The sequence below is a fragment of the Haemaphysalis longicornis genome, unplaced genomic scaffold (genome assembly GCF_048455015.1).
Source record: "Haemaphysalis longicornis isolate Haplotype H1 unplaced genomic scaffold, Haemaphysalis longicornis Haplotype H1 scaffold_5, whole genome shotgun sequence".
NCBI classification, from domain to species: Eukaryota; Metazoa; Arthropoda; class Arachnida; order Ixodida; family Ixodidae; genus Haemaphysalis; species Haemaphysalis longicornis.
The window spans coordinates 49,146,132-49,165,736 of NW_027526385.1; the positions used below are offsets into that span (position 1 = coordinate 49,146,132).

Genomic DNA, 19,605 nt, shown 5'->3' on the forward strand with positions numbered 1-19,605 from the left:
TCGACCGACGCCACATCGCGCGCGTGCGCAGTTGCGGCGAAACCGGTTGTGCGCATGCGCAAACGCGCCGATCGTGTGCCCGGACCACTGATCTCCAGACCGGTTCTCCGATGTGCTGACTAACAAACCATTACGTCGGCCCCAGTTCCCGGCATATGTGGGATCGCCCATATATCCGCATGAGTTGCTGGGGGCGGAATAGCTGCGCGGCGAGGAGAATGGGGGAGAGGTGGACGCCGACAACAACGCCGACGACGCTGGATGCAGGGACAAGGCGAGTGAATGAGATGCAGTCGCATCTAAAAACACCCTTTTTTCTAAAAGGCGGCGAAAGAAGCCCCACTATAGAATGATATAAATTCAGATATCATGCTCCAGCATTCTCAAGGTTGTCCATGCGTGGCAAGTTCAGTGACATGTGCAGTGAAAGCACGCACACGTATACCAGGACTAACTCACCCCAAAAAATATAAAAAGAAAAATGAATATCGCTTACCTAGCGCATTGAGAGGATGTGCACAGCCTGGCGCACTTCGCGAAAATGTTTCCAACTTCTACATTTCGTTAGTACCTCCCACATCTTTGTTCTATTGAACCGATATGAACACGGTTCAAAATGCTTTGATATCGTGAGAAATCTAATTAAAGTCAGTTTTAAAGTCAGAGCAGTAAGTGCAGTCCCGTTACTGGGCCTTTCCCTACCTCACCTGGTGGCTCATTCAAAAGGCAGAAGCCCAGTTGCCACAAGCATCACACAGAGCGCCGCCATCTTTAGTTATCCATGTGCGTTGCTGTTTTGCGTGACAGCACGAGCAACCCAGCCGAGTAGCGGTGAAAAGTCATTCATTTCAGGTTACGGAGTGGAAAAATGGCAGACGCAGCCGGCGATGCGCCGAGTTCAGACTCGGACTTCGAAGATATGGAAGACGGCGACGTTGAGGACGACGACATGTCGGATGGCGACGGCGAGGACGCCGCGCCTGCAGCAGGGGCAAGTCAGCCTGCGGCCGAGCGGCGTGTTTATGTTCCCGGCACGACCACGACCAATGAAGACGGTGAAGAACTTGAGTGCGATCAGTCGGCCTACGTCGTTTACCATCAGGCCACAACAGGTTTGTGAACCCATCCGTACGTCAGAGCGCATCTAGACAGACTAGCGCGTGTCCGGAGTTCAGGCGCCGGTTCAAACTGACTTTTACTCCTCGCCGAATCTGCCCGTAACGACCTGTTGTGTATTTCACCTTTTTTATGCTGGCTTCTATTTTGCGTCTCCAAATCTTTTCCCACCGAGGCAACATCGTGCTGCGCCCGCTTCACAACTCGCGGTGAGAGCAGTCCGTCTCGATTTTTACCCAACCGGCCGATTTTACCGCTCAGTCTAGCCAGAGTCACCGTTAATAATTAATTACTAATGGTAGTTATAAATGGGTGGACGTGATTCTAGTGATGGCTACGTGTGGACGAAACCCCAGCCCAAGCAAGGAACACGTCAAACCACAGCAAGAAATAGTTAATTAACAGTGACTCTGGCTAGTCATCGAACAGATGCTGTTTAGACGGTCGGGTAATAATCAAGACGGACTGCTTTCGTGCAGCTGATTTGGAAAGTTACCCTGACAATGTGTTGCCGCGGTGAGGGGAGATTGGGCGACGCTAATTACACGCCAGCCTTTTTTTTTTTTTTAAAGTGTGTCAACAATTTTCATGCTCTTGATCTAAGGCAGGATTCTAGTCTCGGCGTTTTCTAACTCAAAGCGCCATTTTTCAAATGTGATCTTGCATTGCGGTTGTGTGCGCTTGCGCTAGCAGAAGGCAAGAAAAACTGCTCGTGCTAAAGAAAAATGGAAGTGTTTGCACGAAAGCCTGTAACTGCAACAATGCAACAGAATTTTTATGCCTTCACGCAGTTCTCTTGGTTGTCTTTTTGTAATGGTTGGTAGTTGGGCGCTTTTTTGTAAACTGCCTTCTCTTGCAGTCGCCCCCTGCCTCAGCTTCGACATTATCAAGGACTCCCTCGGGGACAACAGGGCGGACCGTTTTCCACTGACCTGCTACCTCACGGCGGGTACCCAGGCTGAACGGTCGCACTTGAACCACTTGATGGTGATGAAAATGAGGTAAAAAGTTACTGTTAGTTATGGTAACAAATGATTTAATAAATTAGGACACGAAATACTTCATCATCCGGCTCCTAGCAGCAGCCAACCCACCACGGAGGATCAGCGACAATGGCGTTGGGCTGCTGAGCCCGAAGACACGGGTTAATAATTACTTGCTCTGTATTCGTTATTCACTTCGACCCAAATGTAGGTATTCGAGATTTCAAAATTATTCGCCGCTCCCGAATAGCAAGCTGAGAGCCAAGCTTTTTGGTCAAGTCTGCCAAGGTGTCATCCCAGGCTTCTCGCATGACCCCGCAAGCACGGAATTTCTATCATCGGTGCCAAGTTGTTGCCTTGGCTAGAGGTTCGACGAGCTCCCGGCCGCCATGACACTTTTGATTCAAAGGTGGCATTGAAACGACACTGCTGCCGACATAGCGGCACCAAGCCGGTGCACTTGTACTGCCGATTTGATACGGAATTATCGAAACACTTTTCAAAATGGCTACTTGTAACTTGCGCCTTGGTTGGCTACGGCCGCGGATACTAATTGCTACAATACTCTTCTTATAGCTCCGCCTCTAGGGGGCACTAAAAGCTCTGGAGACAACTGCATGTCACTTTTCTGTTTTGGCGACTACTAACTGTGTTTGAATATAAATCTTCTAATCTAAGTGGACCCATAACTCTTGTATTTACTTTTCTTTTCAGTATCTCCTCAGAATTTTGTAAATTAGAATCTAGTAAATATGGCAGCTCACTGCGTGAGCTGTGACAGACAAGGGATAGACTACTTGGGCACCTGTGTGCTCCCATGGTCTGAAAACCCTCTATAGTTCATACCGCAAGCTAGATGCAGCACTGTGGAGGCTACATTGTTGTCAACAGGGCGCACACGCAGATGAAGCACACTCATTTCTCCTGTTTATTCATTTGGAAACTGTTGCAGTGTCTTAGTTCACCTTGCTACTTCTGCAGTCACTAAAGCGGCTTCAGTGTTTAGTTTTGTGTGAATTATCTCATATGTTGCTTCAAAGCTGCATTTGAACTTTTCCGGTTAATTCGATGCATTGAAGATACTTTTATACATGCTGGGATCTCTGCGCCAAACTGCTTTTGCATTCCTGTGTCATTGAAATGTAATGCAACCTCAGCTGAACATCCCCTCTGGAAAAGCAGAAATACCGACTCCGTAAGAAATGGTGCTATGCTTACCCAATAATGACAAGGTTGATAATGCTACCACGGTCGTTTGAAATCACGTTTTGATCTTTGACTACGGTTATATGTGTGTTTACTGATTAGGCTCTATTGTACTGTCGAACCTCATTTTAACGAAGTGGTATCGGGACAGCAGATTAGTTCATTATATCCGATATGCATTGTAGCAGTAGAGCTAAAACTCGGTTCAAACCAATGGTAATTTGGCTCCCGCAAGAATCCTTGGTACAAAAACGAATTATTTTAGTCTTTCAACCTACTATAAATAAATTAACCCTTATCTTTCCCTTTGTGGCATTTTAAGCTCAGTGAACCAGAACATGAAATGGGAAATCACAACAGAGCAAAGTTCATTGGACAATACAGGCCTGCGTTGTTATTTTTTCGAGGAAGGATGTGATCTATGTCTGGTGGCTACTCTTCCACAGTGAAGTCTTCCACAGTGTCCGCAAACAAAGGGGCCTTTTCTACTTCTGCAGTTTGGGACGCTGGGAGTTTGTCTCCCAAGTAGCGCCTCAGCCTACTGGTCAAATATTTCTTCGTTATATCCGATAGTGCGCGCGGCTGTCGTAGTTTCACTTTCGTTATAAAAGAATAAGTATTGTTCAAATGATGCGTGACTCACTAAAGTTCGTATTTAGTTCACTATAGATATAATTCGCTGTAGTGGTGTTCGTTATACGAGGTTCAACTGCACTGCAAAAAGTAGTTAGTTAATACGAACCATGTCAAGCTGTAGTTCGGGTAGTACCATAAATTACTGCCCAAACGTGTACGCACTAATGCAGTTTTACAATACACTAAGACCCTTCAGATCTAGTTGTGGTCAAAAACCAGTGTTAAACCTACCAAACTTGCATTCTCAGCCTTGCTGTAACCGATTATGATGTAATTATCATTTTGCGCATCCGGGTGCAGTGCATTCGGAAGGCATTCTCAGATAATGAATGGCAGCCTACCATTGTCCCCGAAGAAGAAAGTGTATGACAGCTGCATCTTACCGGTACTCGCCTACGGGGCAGAAAACTTGAAGGCTCACTAAGAGGGTTCAGCTTAAATTGAGGACGACTCACCGAGCAATGGAATGGATGATGATAAGTGTAACATTAAGGGACAAGAAGAGAGCGGAGTGGGTCAGGGAACAAATGCGTGTGAAGGACATATTAGTAGAAATTAAGAAGAAAAAACGGACGTGGGCGGGGCATGTAATGCGAAGGCAAGACAACCGTTGGTCATTAAGGGTAACAGAGTGGATCCCTAGAGAAGGCAAGCATGGCAGGGGGCGGCAGAACGTTAGGTGGGCCACGGCCGCTCGATGGAAACTAGGTCCGGCCTGCCCATTCACGCGCCGCTACTTTCGGCGGGGGCGCCACACATCGGTGACGGCTTCCGCGGCCCTCGCTTCGGAGCGCCTACGGAATATCGACGATCATCGCCCCTTTAAACGTCGTTTACTCGCGTTCTAACACACGTATCTGGAAAATAATGACACCACAATTTACGGCAAAGATATATCTTCAATGCCTAAGAATTTCATCTGTTTGATGACGGTAATTCTTGTTCGCGGTTTAAAAAGACGAGTGCGATGCGGCCGCTCCCGCAACCCAGTTTCCGCGATGTTCGGGAATATGACTGTGCAGCATGTTACAATGCTAATTCGCTTTAAACACAGCAGCGCGTTTGTGTTGGAATATAAAACTCCATTACTGCTCCCATGCACCCTGCTAACTGAAGGACAATTCTAAAACGGCCGTGTTTTAACCTTGCCAAACACAGGCTCAGCAGCCCCAGGGCAGTCTCATGTTTGAATTCAGGCACGGTAATTTTAATCCCAGCCAAATGTTCCCAAATGCTGAGAAATTGCAGAAGGTCACATTTATTAGTAAACCGGATATTTACTCGTTAAAAAGGGACATAAAATGCTTAGATGCGCTGTGTACGATGCGCGGCGTACGTAGATGCGCTGCTTTGCCTGAGGGAAACACCTGTGTACTATCGGTAATGTGTTTGTGGTTTGCTTTCTTCTTTCCGTATTTCGTTTGAATCGTGGTTCGATTTAGCATGTGCGGTCGAGTTTCCCGTATGTGTGAAATCTTACCTGTGAAGTCTCATAGGCCGCTTGATATTAATAGATTTAATAAGAACTTCTTGGCAGTGATAACTTGTGTATTTTTGCGTGATTCTATGTTGTATAGCATTTACGCTGCTTGTCATTTTTCATTATGAACGGAACCGAATTAGCTCAGCTTCCAGTTTTAATAATCTGTACATGTTAACTTCGGGAGGGTGGAATCGGAATTAACGCGGGCAAGCAACACGGTTGGAAGGATGAATGCGGCTTGCAGCATCGCGCGTCGGCGACGGGCGAGGACATGGAAGCGAAGTTTACGGTTGCCGCTTGTACTCGCGGTGGGGTGCCACGTATCGGCGCAGACTCCGGCTTGGGCGCGAAGAGCAGCAGCGGCGGGATTGTTGAAGCACGCGTGAGCGCTTTGAGCTATTCGTTTCGCCGAATTCCGCGCACTGCTCGTGCAATATATCGTGCGAGTGTGCTCCTCGTTATGAAATGCCCAAAACTGCTGCGTGCCGCGCTGCAAGTCGAATTCCTCGAAAACCCTGGGCGTCTGCTGCCACGAGTTCCCTCCAAAGAACGACTCCGAGACGCCTGGCTGCACAACATCTCCCGTCAAGGGATCAACAAGGGCAGCCAACGGAAGCCAAGCTCCAGATCGGTCGTTTGCTCGCTGCACTTCAAAGAGGATGACTACACGGTGGGATTGTAGGGCAAGTTGTTGCTCCCAACAGCTGTGTCAAGATTTCCGCCGCACCCAACGTACGTGTTGCCGGAAAGCCCGAAAAGGAGGAGGGCGCTTGTTCGGCCGCTGCTCGAGGCGTGTGCGTCGGCATCTCAAGTACGCAATCAAGGGCAAGTGAGCACAATGGTTGCAGAACATGGAACGATTGAGCGTTCAATTCTGGGCCTAACGGATAATGAAGAAAGAGGTCAACCGCACTCACCGAAAGAGGTTAGACCCAATCCTGTACTCTCTCACGGACATGCAATCATGCGGCCAACGTAATTTTGAGACTCGAGAATGCCAGACTTCGTTCGATCTGACAGGCTTTTTCGATAACACCAAGAGAAATGCCCGCCGCCTTAATATGAAAGAAAACAGACTAAACGAAAAACTACAAAAACTGCAAAAATGCTGCGACGAATTTCGTGAACAAGTGAAGAAGTTCGAGGGGAATCGCGCTGTACAGGCAGTTCGACACAGCGGACAAATTTGTAAGCTCCTTTCAAACACCGTATTCCCACACCTCGCAGACTGTCCGCTGATGTGGTGCGCCAGCAACAGGGACCCGTACCCTGTCATGAGCTTTGCGAAATGCTGGCGACGTTAATAGCTCTTTAGAGAATCTACTGAAGCTTTCAGGAAAACATTTCTCGCCAAAAGTTTTCCGCTTGTAAAGCTGATTGCTGGTGAACCATAGGCGAAGATGAATTGCATATTTTCTCACAAACCCAGTAAATCCCTCTTTAAATGTTGTATTAAATTTACCTTTGATGTCACATGGATTTAATACAGTTTAATTTATTTTCCAACTGTATATTACGTTGTGCAACTAGTGTAAATCAAAGAACGACTGCCGAAGTTTTACAGCATTCTACTGCATCCTGTACTCATTTCCGTGTTTTGGTTCCCATGTAAATAGTGTTCTGGTTGCAATAAATCAGTTCATAGTTGCGTTCGATCTGTCCATTTCATTCGTGTGTCTTCCATAATTTTGTGTACCCGGTAACCTAACGCGCCGTCGAACAATATTTCCAAAGCAAATGGACCAATGGATCCTAAAAGGTATTGGATTATTCCAGTTCTCTTTGAAAACACAGTTAAAGCAAGGTGTGAAAATATCCAGTCACATTTGTCAAACGCGCATTGAGAAATGGGCATGTACGACACAGCACGAAACGTTCATGTAATTTTTACGTACGCTCAAGTTGTAAGCTGTTTTGTAATAAACAAATGCGGTTGCTCAGACTAGCTTGCCATGCTAAATATTATTCCTGAAAGCCTTGGGAAAGTCTTTAGAAAGAAATCCGCCTATTGCGCTCGATGTTAGCAATACGCCACCTGCTAACGTCGCATGCGGCGCGCTAAAAGGAAAACAAATGTAGCGCTGTGCCTACTTCTGAAATACTAGTTAGTCCGTGACGCCTTTATTGTGAGTTTCCGCCTCACTTATCACCGCGTAATATTATAAATTATAAGGATGACTTCGGCCGTCGGGGCAGTCATGAACAACTTACACCGTATTGAAACCGTGACCGCAGCCGGCAGCTGCCGCTCATCTTTCACCGATGATTAGCGCCACGACTGACGCTGCGGCGGAAAGGGAAACTAACACCGTCACCGGCGGAGAGGCGCGTTCGGCAGGCCGGACCTAGTTTCCATCGAGCGGCCGTGGGTGGGCAGATGGGATCAAGAAGTTTGCGGGGATGAATTGGTCGCAGTTAGCACAGGACCGTGGTAATTGGAGATTAATGGGAGAGGCCTTTGCCCTACAGTGGGCGTTGATAGGCTGGTGATGATGATGGTAATCGTTTTGTAGATTTGTAGTATTGTAGTATTGTAATCGTTTTGTAGTATTTTTGGCCTACCTGCCACATATGAGTTAATGAAGTATTACTGTATGTCGATGGTGGCGAGATTACAAACTTGTGGCCCCTGTGCTCAACATCATCGTGCCGCTGTCGTAACGACTTTTAGCCAGATGGTTGGTGACCTTGTTTGGATGTACCGGGCTTGAGCGATTGTAACGGGCCCCCCGATTATAACGCGTAGTAGAATTCCCCACCCGAAATCACAAAAAAAAAAAAAAAAAAAAAAAAACTTGCCGCCGATTCTGCCACGCACGCGAAATAATGCCATTAACAGATGCCTGACAATTGCGCGAGAAATTTACTTTACCATAAATCTGCATACGCTGTGGGCAGCAAAAGCCCTCCTGTAAAGCTTTGCACTTAAAAATTTGGTCCCTTTGTTTTCGCCTATAGCGAACACATGACTCCGGGATGCTTTATGCACGGGACTCTGCCCGGGTCCCTTCTGTTTCCGCCAAGATGATCGCTTTGCATTCAAACGAAACGTCCATCATTCATTGAGCCTCTTCATTTCGGTTTCGAGTTGACAGTTCCGGTTTTGAGCTTTGAGTCTTTGTGACGCACCAGTATTCCTGAACCTCGTATTTTCATAAATAAGGTGCGGATTATAATCGTGCGAATACGGTGTTTGGTCACGTGACGTATTGGTGACTGGGTATACCGGTGACGTGGCTGTGTTGTCCTTGCAGCAACCTGAGCCGCAACAGAGAGGCGGCAAAGAAGGATGCGGGCGATGACGAGGACAGCTCGGACAGCGACGATGAGGATGCCAAGCCGGAGTTGGAGACGGCACTCATTCCGCACAACGGTTGCGTCAATCGTGTCAGGGTGAGTTGGGCAACCAGCTTCGTACCCGGGCTATGCAGCGGTACTGGTTTTGCTTGTCGGGGTCTTTGACGGTAGCGGGACGGATAACTCAGGCTATAAAATGGGGCTTCAGTGCAGATTTTAAAGAAAAGTCACCAAAAGATGTTGTGTATCTGTTATGTGCTTTTTTGTTTTTGTTTTGTTTTTGTCATTTTCTTATTTTGATAGTGATTGACGTGGTGTTTCGCATTTACTGACCGATAAATCCCCCCACCTCACACTGGTTTCTCCTGTCTATGTTGTAGTGAGAACTTGTTGCTGGGCGTGTTGGTTTTGGTCTAAGAACATATTGAGTAGCGCCAGAAAACACACACAAGAAAGAGGATGCGGGACAAGCGCCTGTCCCGTGTCGTCTTTCTGGTGTGTGTTTCGTTGCACTACTCAATGTGTTCTTAGATGTTGTAGTGAGAATGGGTAATATTAAAAAGGGTACTTTATAATTTTCGGTTAGTAGCACGACAACATTTTGTTAAAAAGGGCTTAAAGTTGGGCCATTTGGTTCATTCCTAAAGCTAAAAAAAGCCAGCAAAACAAAAAAAAAAAACAAGAAAGGACTAGAAAAATGCAACGGGACAATGCTGGACTCTCATCTCAAGTGATTTATTTGGAACAAGTTGCCTCCTCCCACACAAGTGAACTATGCATGAACAGCCACCACATCAACAGTACTTTTCATTACAAACCACAAAATGAAAACATAAACCAAACAAAGGCTTAACATGCATACAAGACTTCATTTTCTGGCGGCTGAAAAAACCTAATTCTTGTCAGTAAAGGCCAGGAAGGAACCAGACATGCATTCTGACCAGCTTTCTTGATACTGAATGCCTAAAGTAATTTGCTTTCGTTCCTGCTCTTTCCAAGTCATAAGCGACCAAATCAGCCTTCTCAGGGAATATTCAAGAACTGTATCAATGAGTGCCTCGCAATCTTTTAAAGCACATTAAAAAGTGCACTGGCAATTACTATACTCCCAAATGTGCAATTTGGGCGCAGCGTGAGCTGCGGTCTTTTTGTCACGGCGCAAGAGGGCTGTGCCATAAAAACCTAGCACAGTAGCTTTCCTTAGAATTGTGTTGTAACAGCCACGGGTCTGATGTACTTCAATGGCCCAAAAAATGGACAAGACTGAAGTGAGACATGACCCAGAGCGCTCTGTGTCGTGTCGTCGCGCGCTCTGTCGTGTCGTCTCGCTTCAGTCTTTGTCTGTTTTTTGGGCGATTGAAGTACAGCATGCATTACCAACTCGCCCAAACCCACAGCCATGGGTCTGATATCAGTGATCCCACACTCGTGTCACTGAAGCCTGTACAAAACCACGAGACCCTTTTTCGTTCTGCCACTGTGATAATGGCAGGTGGCGAAAGTGGGCGAGCGGACGCTGGCGGCGTCGTGGTCGGAGAACCGACGGGTGTACCTGTGGGACCTGGCCAAGCCCCTGCACGTCCTCGACCACCCGTCGGCCATGTCCTCCTACGTACGCAACCACGAGGCGCCCAAGCCGCTCTTCAACTTTGGGGGGCACCTGGCCGAGGGGTACGCCGTCGACTGGTCGCCCACCAAGCCGGGTAAGGCGGGCTTCTTCCACTGCCCCTTTCCCATTCTTCCCTCACTCAGTTGTGCAGGGTGTCGTGCTGGTGCCGTTGCTGTTGTGGGTCGAAGGAGTACGTAGTAAAAAGAATGCGGAAATGGCTCTCTTGCCACTTAACTTCAAACTGCATGTTAATTAAACAGGCCATGAAGACAAAATAGAACTTTGTTGAACGGAAAAAAAAAAAAAAAACTTGGTTTTTGGTTATTCACTAGATGTCATTCCTGGCTAGAAAGTCCTTTTCCTTTTTTTTTTTTTTTTTTTAACCGAAACAGAAATCCACAGTCGTGAAAACTTTTTCATTTCAGGCTACGGATGTCAGCAGTGATATAATCGCGGAACTACTAAGAACAGAGTTATAAGTCTGTTAAAGGCAATCTTGCATTCAGTTGATGTGATCAAGTGAAGCGCAACACTCCAGTCGCAGTCACGTGTCCTGGCCGTGGGTTTGATTGGGTGCTGCCAATCACACAAACGAAATCCCACGAAGTCATATACCTCAAAATCAAATTATTCTTTGGAGTTCACAATGAAATCGGTACCATTGTTATTGGGATGAAGCAGTTTTTTGAATAAACCAAACCTGTACTTTGTGTTCGTGGCGTCTTAAGTGCCCCTACAAAGTAGCTGTTAATTCACGACCGTTTCTTCTGTTTTCCTCATTATGTAACCCATTTGATCGAAGTTTGCGTTAAGATTGGTGTGAGTGTGATTCTAAGGAAGGATTCTTTCAACTGCAGCGAAGTTGTGTGTTTTCTTCGTGGTTCAACGCGCTTTGGTCGCTCGTGTTGTGGTAAGGGCAACCGTATTCGGGGTGTTAAATTTGCTCTAGGTTACAAGCCGATCAACAGTAGGCTATGTCCTGTGATCAGAAAATCTCGTTGAGGCAAAAAGGAAAAATTCAAAGGACACCAGACAAAGATTTTGCATGAACCAAGCAAAGAAAGCTTCAAATAAATTTCTGGACTTCTGAATTGGAGGCAAACCCGATGCTGTGTTGGCAACAGGCGGTGTGAACAAAGCTGAAATTACTGAAAAGGTGGTGAAGAAGCTTTGCAATTCCTACAGGGTGTTTAAAGAGGAATTCCAGAAAAAGTAGACAGAAAGACAGATGGTGTTAGATGTGCAGAAGAACAAAAAAAGAGTGGCTGCTCTTGTAAAAGAGCTAGAAGAGAACAAGTGATGGCTGCTTAGAGAATCACTAGCGGAAGCCAGTTTCCTACAAGAAAGAATACGCTCTTTAAAAAAAGTAAGGGATGTGTGCTTCGAGAAGCCTTGTGCAGTAGCTGACACTTTTGAAGAGCAGATTTGTGCTTGCACGGACCTTGTGCCATAATAGACACTCGTCAGCAGCCCTAATTTGTGGTGAATAATTTATGCTTGCGCTGTGTAAATGAAACAGTTCTGTAAATTGAATTAAAATTAAACTGGCACTCCTTGTCCTTAGTTGGCCTCGCGCAATTAAAATCCACTCATCATCGTCATGTAAATTAAGAAGGCGGACTGGTCTTAAAGCTATTTTTTTAATTTACTGACCGATTTTAATGAGACTGCACAGCATTATAGAGTTCTTTGTGCTGATTTCAAACCTGCAATTAGATGTTTTGCAAGCTGATTATTTTTTGAGAAAATTAATGATTAATTGCCATTATTTTGGGTTGCAATTACAATATAACCACTTCACAGAGAATGGCGATTACACCGTGGCTAGGCAGACAAATGACTAAAGAATACAACGTTGGAAAAATGTTTTTGATTTAGCTATTTTTGGTCATTTTGCAACACGTTAAACTTGACTTCTCCCACGCTGGAGCATGACTGCACGTGCGGGCTCTCCCACTCGCGTAGCTGCCAATCAAGAAGCATTGCAGATGTTGAGTCCTGCAAGCGTAATGAATAGCCTGAGCACACAGTGGAAGAAGCTGTGCGCTCTGGCTATTCATCAGGCTTGTGAACTCAACATCTACGATTCGTGTTCCGCAAACAGTGAAATGAAAAAAAGCTTGCAGAATCGGTTGTAAAAAACAGTGTAAATACAGTCATGAAGCAAACAAAGATTCAGAACTGTTTCATAAATTCTGGGGGCCAAGCATAAATTATAATGAATCTTTTGCAACATGCTGTAGCATTCTTTTGATCTTATTTTAGTCATACGGTGCCCACATTGTACTAGGGTCTGATTAGTAAGTGAAAACATGGTTTTTTTTGCTTATAAGAGACATCTCGTAGAAGAGACATAAACTGGTCCCCGGTACATGTGTCTTATAAAGGGGTTCAACTGTATATCTGTTGACGCCACTACCGATAATCGGGCTGAAACGCAGCAGACGATGTACGCTGGTGTTTTTTTTTTCCTTCGAGATGCGGGCGCAAAGCGCATGCGCTGGCACGGTGGCCACCGACATGCGGTTTTCAGTGTTGCCAGGCGGAGAAATCGCCCGCTAAACTTTTCATTGAATACCACCTATACAACTTTCTCAGAAACTTCGCAGTTGAAGAAAAATTCATCCTGGTCCAGGATTCAAACACTGGACCATTGAGGCGGATGTCAAACTTCCCTTCGCAGAAACATACTCCTCCTTAGGGATTTCCCCTTTATCTGGTCTATTAACTTTTGATGAAGTTGCAGCCTTCACACAATACCAATAAGCGCCGCAAGCGTACTGCAGGCCTAGCGCAGTGCTTTAAAGGAGCCATGAAGAGAAAACACAAGTTTGGTTCATTCAAAAGATTGTCTCGTTAGAATCATACTGACACCACTTTTAACGTAAACTTCGCTCAAATAAGCTACATAATTAGGAAAAACGGGAATGGTCATGCGACCCACCAGCTCATTTCCCGCAACAGAACCTATGATGTCACATGAGCTAAGCTCTGCGATTGGCGGAGGCTGGCAGAAGCAGACGCAAATTAGGTAGAGCTTACAAACTAGACGAACGAGCGATTTGCGCTTAAATTTAGGGCACATTCTTTACAAAGCAATAAGAATGATGGGACAAACAGTGGAAGTTACGAAAGCACATGTAAACATAGAAGTACTGATGCGTTCTGCTGTTCGTACTGCACACAGCACGCTTGGTTTAGCTGCACAGCACTACGGGGCTTGGGGTTGTCTCAGACGACACTGGCCGATTGACGCAAGCAACGGTGTCTTACGTGACCCCATTTGTCGAGCGAGCACTGTTTCAGGGAACGAATATTTTCTCCCAGAACAAAAACAAGCCAGGTTTAAATGCGGGCAAAAACAAACTAAACGCTTGCCACGGTATGGTGGCGCCATCTAGGTTACGGAACGTAAAGAAACGCGGGAACAAATCAACACCGCTGTACAAGGTGGAGACAACCTTTGAACGGTCCCGTGCCGCCGCAATTGGGCCAACGGGCTCAACGCGTTATTCTTTTCGTTTCCCACGAGACCTAGCAATGCGAAACAGACAATATGATTCAAACTTCTTCAGTAAACCGCGTTGCGGCGATAATTTTACTGCGGTTTTGACACAATGACTTGCTTCGGCGGCGAGCGAGCAACCGAAAATGGCGGCGCCAGCGTATGCATGTCTCTACCCTGTACGGCAGATGCGTGAATGAAGGTACTCTAGGCTGCAGAGCGGTCGGTTCCTGTGATGTCATTTGGGACCACGAAAACGCACGATTGAGCGGGAAAATCAAAATTTTAACCTAAATTGTTTAATTTCTCAGTGAATAAAGCACCGTTTGTATCCGGACAAGCGCTGGGGGCACTATAAAACACGAAATCTTTCGAGTAAAACCAACTTGCATTTTCTCTTCATGGCTCCTTTAAGCAACCCAGCAGTAATCAGGCGGTCAACGGCCGGTATTGATATGCCGATCGTGACCCGCCGCGGTGGCTCAGTGGCTGAGGCGTTGCGCTTCTGAACACGAGGTCGCGGGTTCGGTTCCCAGCCGCAGCGGCCGCTTTTCTGATGGAGGCGAAAAGCAGAAACGCCCGTGTGTACGAGATTTCGGCGCACATTAAAGATCCCCGGGTGGTCAAAATTAACCCGGAGCCCTCCACTACGGCGCGCCTCACCGCCTGCGTTGCGTCGGCGCGTTAAACCTTACAGTCAATCATTATTTACCGATCAGCGTACACAGGGCACAAAGCGACAGCGCCAACATAACTAGTTCCGCCATTTTGAAGTGACCTCGTCTTCCTCCTGCCTGTGAGTCATGTTCCCATTAGCCCGCAAGAGCATGTGACCAGTCCCAGAGTTGCTTGACACAAATGGACTGCCACTGGGTTTCCTTTTCACGTATTCGATAAATACGCCCGCCTCGTGGTAGTTGCTCTAGCATCGTGTGAGGTTTGCGGCATCATTTACCTCGAACCATCAGTCGAGATTTCGAGATAACTTTACTATACCACGCTCGCTGGCCAATTTGTTTATTGTTTCGTTTAAAATAATGTAGAAAATTAGTGTCTTCACGATGACATCATTTGCGTCACCTCGGTGCAACGAACTTCGCGATAAAATGAAGTTCTTTTTTTCCGGAAAGTACTACTTTGTTATATTGAGGTTCGACGTTGTAGTCTGACCAGTAAATGTAACAGTACGTGAGAAAAATAGGGGCACACGAGCCAGCAAGAACTCTAATTACAGGAAATCTGGGGCATGGAGAAAGTGCTGCCAGTCATTTGCACCGAAAGGCTGAAAAGCAAAAGGAAAACAAATGAAGCAAGCTGAAGCAAGCTCACCCTAATGCGCAAGACTTGAAGGTAGCGAATGTGTACGCAGTTATAACGACGGTTTGATCTCACGATTGCAGCCGATTTGCTTTTTCACTGCCACAACGGCCTTTACTCCACCTTTGTTGCTCTAACGGTGAGCTCCTTTCATTTTTTGGATGTGATAATCATTTTTGACTTGGTAAAAGGCGCACTGGACGGGGACACAAAAAAAGACGGTGACACGGGACGAGCACTAATTAGCGCTCGTCCCGTGTCACTGTCTTTTCTTGTGTCCCCGTCCAGGGCACCTCTTACCATGTCGAAGTCGTATCACCGACTAGCCCAAATTTCTGCGTTGATAATCATTGAACATCACCTTGGAGGGGCGTACGCTATTACGTGTCTTTCTCGTTCCAAGCGAGTGTTGCCGTGAATACGGCGAACGCTGCAGTATTTTTGGCTAATCTTGGCCAATTTTCTAAGTCGGCATGCTTGGCTTGACAAACGTGCGCCGGGGACGCTGGGCAGTCGCCGCGAGGCCCGCACTCACGTGCGCGTGCTCGGCAGTTTCTTGGTATTTTTAACTGCAGACACGAAAAGTTGTGATTTGCTAAAGAGCTTTGCTCTTAAACAGATGCAGACAGGATGCAGCTGTGATGGAGTCTTTGATAAGTATTGCTAGGTTCTTGCCTGCAAAGCGCTTTTTACCCATTTCATTTGAAGTGTTTTGTACGTTGGTGGTCTTGAGGTGTGGCTGCCGTGTTTACAGGTGTGCTGGCGACCGGCGACTGCCTCAAGAGCATCCACCTGTGGAAGCCCCAGGAAAGCAGTTGGCATGTTGACCAGCGGCCGTACACAGCGCACACGGCTTCGGTCGAGGACATCCAGTGGTCACCCACCGAACCCACGGTCAGCACCCCATCGAACTGAGCATGTTGTCTTTCCTTGCCTCTGGGTTGCATTCTTTGCATTGCTGAGAAGACGAGGATTCAGTGGCTTTATTGGTTGTTATGATTAAAGTTATGCCTTATTGGTTAAGGGGGGACACTGGTCTTAAAACAGCCTCTTTTAATTTTCTAGTGAACTTTGTGAAACTTGTCAGTCTTGCTGCTTTTCTCCCACTGATTTCAGATATGCCATTATTTTCTCAGTAGGTCAATTAGTTCCAAGATAATTAGCACTAATTAGCCATTTTTAGTCAAGCAATAGACAAAACAGTGTTGGTCATAAAACTGTAATCTTTATATTTTCCGATACCATGAACCCTGGTGAGTGCAATAATCGAAGCAGTTTTTTGATGCACCGCTTGGAACTAATTTTACAGCTCGTTAAACTTTGGTGTTTGAAATGGGCACTCAAAATGGCTCCTTGCCACTGGTGCTACCAAAGTTTAATGAGCTGTAAAATTAGTTCCAAGCGATGCATCAAATTGCACTCACCAGGGTTCATGGTATTGGAAAATATAAAGATTACAGTTTTATGACCAACACTGTTTTGTCTATTGCTTGAATAAAAATGGCTAATTAGTGCTAATTATCTTGGGAACTAATTGACCTACTGAGAAAATAATGGCATATCTCAAATCAGTGGGAGAAAAGCAGCAAGACTGACAAGTTTCGCAAAGTTCACTAGAAAATTAAAAGAGGGTGTTTTAAGACCAGTGTCCCCCCTTAATCGTATTGGCAAGCCATTCGGTCGTCCCCGTTTGGCTCTTGTTCGTCTCGCCAGCCAATCGGGGTCAACTTCTTTGCAGGCTGTCAGATTAGGGGATTCTGGGGCTTTGTGTCGGTTTGCATTCAGTTACTTCTGGTGCATCCCACTGCACCCATTCTGTGGCGACATACCGTATTTACTCCCGTAATGAACCCACTTTTTCTAAAAAATTTGGCTTGAATTTGGGGGGGAAGGGTTATTACGCGTGAAAAAATTTCAACAGTTTTAAAGGTTGAAATTTCATACAATAAAGTTGCTAAGAGAAGCACTGTCAGAGCCTTGCCATTTTCGTAAAAACACGTACGTAATTATGTAATCAAATTTCTTTTTTATCCGCAACATGCTAGTGGGCCCCTACTCGCCATGGAGCTGTCCTCCTTACTAAAGTCGCTTGCTGCCTCACATTTGTTGTCGGCCTACAGCGCACCGTCTTGCGTGGCAGCAAGGTACTCCAAAACTTCTATTCCAACACCGGGAAACTTTCCTTCTTTGGACCCACGAAACACACGGCGATCCCTGTTCGTCGCCCAAAAACCTCATTTTCGCCCGTAGCGTACACTGAAGTGCCGCCCAGCCGCACGGTTTCCATTTGCATCAACGCATGCTCCACCAAAATCTAGCTGTGTAGCTCATGTACTGGCCGTTGCGCACTAGAAACACATACACAAAAAAAAAAAAAGGTCAGAACACAGCTGAACAACAAAACCACAAGCGTAATGTCGAAGTCGCGCAACCTCAAGGGCAAGGGAGTGCGGAGTACGTTTTAGTGCTTTGTTCGCACGCCGCCAGAGCCAGCCATAACAACAAAGAGCAAGGAACGAGTACGGAGTACGTTTTGTGCTTTGTTCGCACGCAGGAACGTTTTTACAGCGCAAGAAGGTTTGTTTTGCGTTCAGCAGGTGGCGCTCCGCAAGCGCGCAATTTTTAAATTGTGAGCCACGGCACTCGCGCTCACGTCTCTTGCTACGGTTGAGATTTCTTTTTGTTGGAATGCGTTTTTAGCATTTCTGGGCGTACTGTGGCGTGATATCAAGTTACTGTGATGGTCTAAGGGATCAGCAACCATGCTGAGATAGAAACATATTCCTGCTGCATTTTTTATTCAAAGTGACACAAAAGTGAATTCTCAAGAAGACAAGTGGGGGGAGGGTTCATTACGCGAGTAAATACGGTATCTGCAAGTTGCTGAACGCTTGAACTAACGATGGTAGCAGTTAAACGTGAAACAAGAGGAGAGCATGTGTTTAAGATTAGTGTTAAAAGTATGTGCAAAAGCTGTAGCAGGTAGCATTTTACAAGGAGCGTAAAAACCTTTTGTTAATGTTGCCATTGAATTTCTTAAAATGCCACTAGGAAAACTGCGGGCAACCGCTTTTTTTATTTTTCTGGGTGTATTTATCATTAAATCAACTGCCCGTGTATTTTTATAAAGGAACACTGCGGATATCACTTACCGTATTTATTCGAAAATAGGTCGAGCACGAATATAGGTCGACCCCCTAAAAATTGAAGTCGCCGAAAAAAAAAAAATATATTCGATTATAGGTCGACCCATACTTTTAAGAAAAAACTTGGGAAACTTTTTAAAACTCCCATTTATTTACAACGCGGTCACCTCACTGGTCGGAGCCACACACTGCGTCGTCGTCGGAACTTGCGCCGCATGCACCGCAGTTCATTACCCACCCCCGCCCCTACTGGCTTTGAAGGCTGAACCAGCTGAACGGCCAATCCTGCCTCGCAGCACTAACTATTGAGCTTTGGTCTGAATATCGCACGCTCCTCTTCCACGTGCAGCCGGAGTTTTTTCTCGAGAGCATCGTGCCTCCCAATTGTAGGGCCACGAAACGCACGACGCAGTCCCCTACAAGCAAAAAGTTCGTCCCGCTGTTTCCGCCATCCCCTGATCAGCTTTTCATTAACGTCTAACTCTCGCTGAGCGGCGCAGTTGTTCAAGTTCTCAGCAAACAGGATCACCCGCCGCTTAACTCTTTCGCTACCGCGCCTATCAAAATCGATCAATTTGATCGATACTTTTGGGAGCGCTTTTTCATAGCGTTCCAGGCGTTTCTCGAACAAGTAAAGCTGTTCGGAGTTAGATCAGAAAATGGCCTTTCAAAATCAGTTTTGTTTTCATTTTTGCAACGGAAACGTGATTTTTGACACGCTTTTGAATCACCTGGTTGTGGAAAAGGGGCGTGGTCATCGCGCCTCAAGGCTACCAACGAAGAATGCGTGCAACTCGTAATTACTCTGCACCAGCGCTTGTTTTTTGCTATCAGGGCGTGAATGGGGAACTAGCAAACGATTTTCAATCGTCAGGTTCACGCTCTGACAGTAATAATCCCAGAAATCGGCTGAAAATGTCAAGCAGTGCCTGGTTGCAAAGCTACTTTATGATTTTAGGCAGTTTTATCGCCTTTGCGCAAGTTGTCCTAAGTACTCTGGTAGTTCTACTTACCCCAGGACCATTCCCAAACAGTTTACAACAGTTTCGGTTTCGTTTCTGCATCGCGAAATTCATATTTAGCGCAACTACGCAGTTACCCAACTTCAAGGCTAACTGCCATGGCGCCTGAAGCGTCCGCGACTGATCCTCGAACAAAGCACGCCGCTCCTCGTTTCCCCCCACCCTAACCCGATTTCTGCGATAAGAACTTCAGATGCAAGTCAAAAGGTCACACCCAGTCGCCAGATATCTGTTCCGCCGAGGACAGCGCTTCAAACCGGCCTTACACTGCCAGCTGTTCGCCTT

General features: G+C 46.3%; 1 protein-coding gene across 1 annotated transcript in view; it reads left to right on the top strand.

Moving 5' to 3' along the window:
- Positions 1-734: 734 nt before the first annotated feature.
- Positions 735-19,605, top strand: part of L(2)09851 (WD repeat-containing protein 1 l(2)09851) — a 35,495-nt gene continuing 16,624 nt past the window's right edge. Inside the window, exons 1-5 of the mRNA XM_077670372.1 lie at positions 735-1,112; positions 1,976-2,117; positions 8,679-8,817; positions 10,214-10,424; positions 15,907-16,046. Coding sequence (XP_077526498.1) covers positions 869-1,112; positions 1,976-2,117; positions 8,679-8,817; positions 10,214-10,424; positions 15,907-16,046 — 876 coding nt within the window. The 5' untranslated portion in view covers positions 735-868. The remainder of the gene's footprint in view (positions 1,113-1,975; positions 2,118-8,678; positions 8,818-10,213; positions 10,425-15,906; positions 16,047-19,605) is intronic.